Raw genomic sequence first — 2,058 nt, 5'->3', positions numbered from 1 at the left:
ATTTTGAAGAATTCACTACACACCCTCTCAATTTGTATTAATTAAGGTAGGTCTAAGTTTAAAAGCACATGGCATATTTATTTGGGAATCTCAATTTCCAAAAGTAATTCAAAGTTCCTTGGATCACAAAATTGTATTCATCTTAAAAACATGCCACGGAAAGTTTCAATAATTTTTGAGGCTACTTCAGTAAACTGAATTTGAAACCAGGACGGTTATTTGCATTTATCAGGCTAAAGGCTGTAAAAAGGCAATTTCTACAAAGCAGAGATGCTCAGCCAGTACTACTCGAAATCTTTACAGTGACCAATTTTATTCGACACAAAGCTCATTTTCTCCTTTGCTACATCACTTTGCCAATTCGATACATATTCCATTCGAAGTGGGCTATTAATAAGCATTCTACAGTCAGCACTCCATAAGGAAAATACTACTGAAAGAGCTCCTCCACGTCCCATGACCGTTACTTTGAATGGAGTTCTGTGATACAGAACATCAATGGAGACACATCAGAACAGTGCCTCTGATTTGTTAACAAAATTATTTATAGACCCCAATTTCGAAACGCCTGACAGTTCTGCTCGTCCCGACCGTCAGACTTGTTCGATGAATGAATTAAAGCACAGAAAAGTTTAGGAAGTTAAGACTCTACCGTGTGTCACTGGCAAGAAAAGTGAACTGCGAGCACTACCGGGCAGAGCGCCTTTCAATCACAGTCTTCAGCACACCTGTTTCTCCCTACAGAAAGCCGCTCAAAAGTGCTAACCCCCCGAAAACAGCAAAGGCGAGTGTGCGCTTAAGGTGCAGCCGCACAGCGAGCCCCGGAGGGACGTGGGCGGTCCGCGCCGCAGGGCCGAGCCCGGTGCGGTGCGGTGGGGCACGCTCCGCCGCGGCCCGCAGCAGGAGCGGCGCTGCCCCCCGGCTCCCCCGCGAGAACTTAGCGTCCTTCCCGCCGCACACTTTCTGCGAGCCGCTAGTACTCACTGAGCCCGGGGTCGGCACAGGTCTGTTCGCACACGCGTTAGGAGCAAAAAGTTGCTCAGCGGTGCGGTGCTCGCAAGCTGGTTTATGCTGCTCTCCCGGCGCCACTTCGGCTCGCACCAACAGGAGTGCTCCCGCTCCCAACTCGGAGCGATAGTTTGAAGAGACTACGGGGGGGCAGCAAAAGCTCCCAAGCAGCGAAAAAAGCCACACCGTGAGGAGTGCGCTCACCCCCGCACCAGAGCGGCTCCTAGCTTTCGCTTCTGCCCCTTTCTCTCTCCCCATCCTCAGCCTTTCCGGCAAAGTTTCATCATTCGGTCCGTACTCTGGACCCCTCTATTGCTCCCCACAGCCACCTCTCTCACGTCTCCCAAGAACCAGATACATAGAAGTCTGTTAGAGGGAGCCCCCCTCAGGAAACTTACGTTTGATCTGCCTGGGTTTGCTCTGTTTCCTTCGGGACATGCTGCTCGGCTGCCGCTCCTGCCTTGCTCCAGGTACAGGAGTGGAGCTGGGAGGGGACAGGGGTGGAGGGAGGGTAACTGATCAATAGGGATTCATCGAGGAGCCAGCGGCCGCCTTGAGATGCAAAGTCAAATGACAGGGAGACGGAAAGAGTGTGTGCGTGTGCGACGGAGAAAAAGGGAAGAGAAACGGAGAGCGGGGTGGGTGAGACGGAAAACGAGAATGAGGGGAGAGAGAAGCAGAAAGAACGGAGGGAGGGAGCCGGGAAAGGAGGGAGGGAGGGACGGAGGGAGGAAGAAAGGAGGAAGAGAGGAGGAAGGAAGGGAGGGAGAGAGGGAGGGAGGGGAGAGCTTGGCTTTCTCGCTCTCTCTCTCCCTCTCTCGCCCGCTCTGCGCCGTTGCCGCGCCGCCTCCGCTCCCCGCGCCGCGATCCGCTCCGACTGACAGGCGGCGGGAGGTGCGGGCGAGGGAGGGGGCGAGGGAGGGGCTTTCCGGGACGGGGGGGCGGAAAGAGGGGGGCGTTTGTCCGTCAGACTTGATGGGCAGTGGCTGCTACCAGAGACAAGTCCGTATGCAAATCGCCTCCTGCCTGCGGGGCACGGGGTGCTGAGGC

General features: G+C 54.6%; 1 protein-coding gene across 1 annotated transcript in view; it reads right to left on the bottom strand.

The window, feature by feature from the left end:
* ZFPM2 (zinc finger protein, FOG family member 2) overlaps positions 1 to 1,833 on the bottom strand; it is a 301,378-nt gene extending 299,545 nt beyond the window's left edge. The window contains exon 1 of the mRNA XM_068161271.1: positions 1,407 to 1,833. Coding sequence (XP_068017372.1) covers positions 1,407 to 1,446 — 40 coding nt within the window. The 5' untranslated portion in view covers positions 1,447 to 1,833. The remainder of the gene's footprint in view (positions 1 to 1,406) is intronic.
* Positions 1,834 to 2,058: the final 225 nt, after the last annotated feature.

The sequence above is a fragment of the Melanerpes formicivorus genome, unplaced genomic scaffold, assembly GCF_026170545.1.
Source record: "Melanerpes formicivorus ecotype bairdi unplaced genomic scaffold, bMelFor1.0.p_v2 SCAF_56, whole genome shotgun sequence".
NCBI lineage: Eukaryota > Metazoa > Chordata > Aves > Piciformes > Picidae > Melanerpes > Melanerpes formicivorus.
Note: the sequence above shows the minus strand (reverse complement) of the source record. Positions and strands in the feature narration are given on the sequence as shown.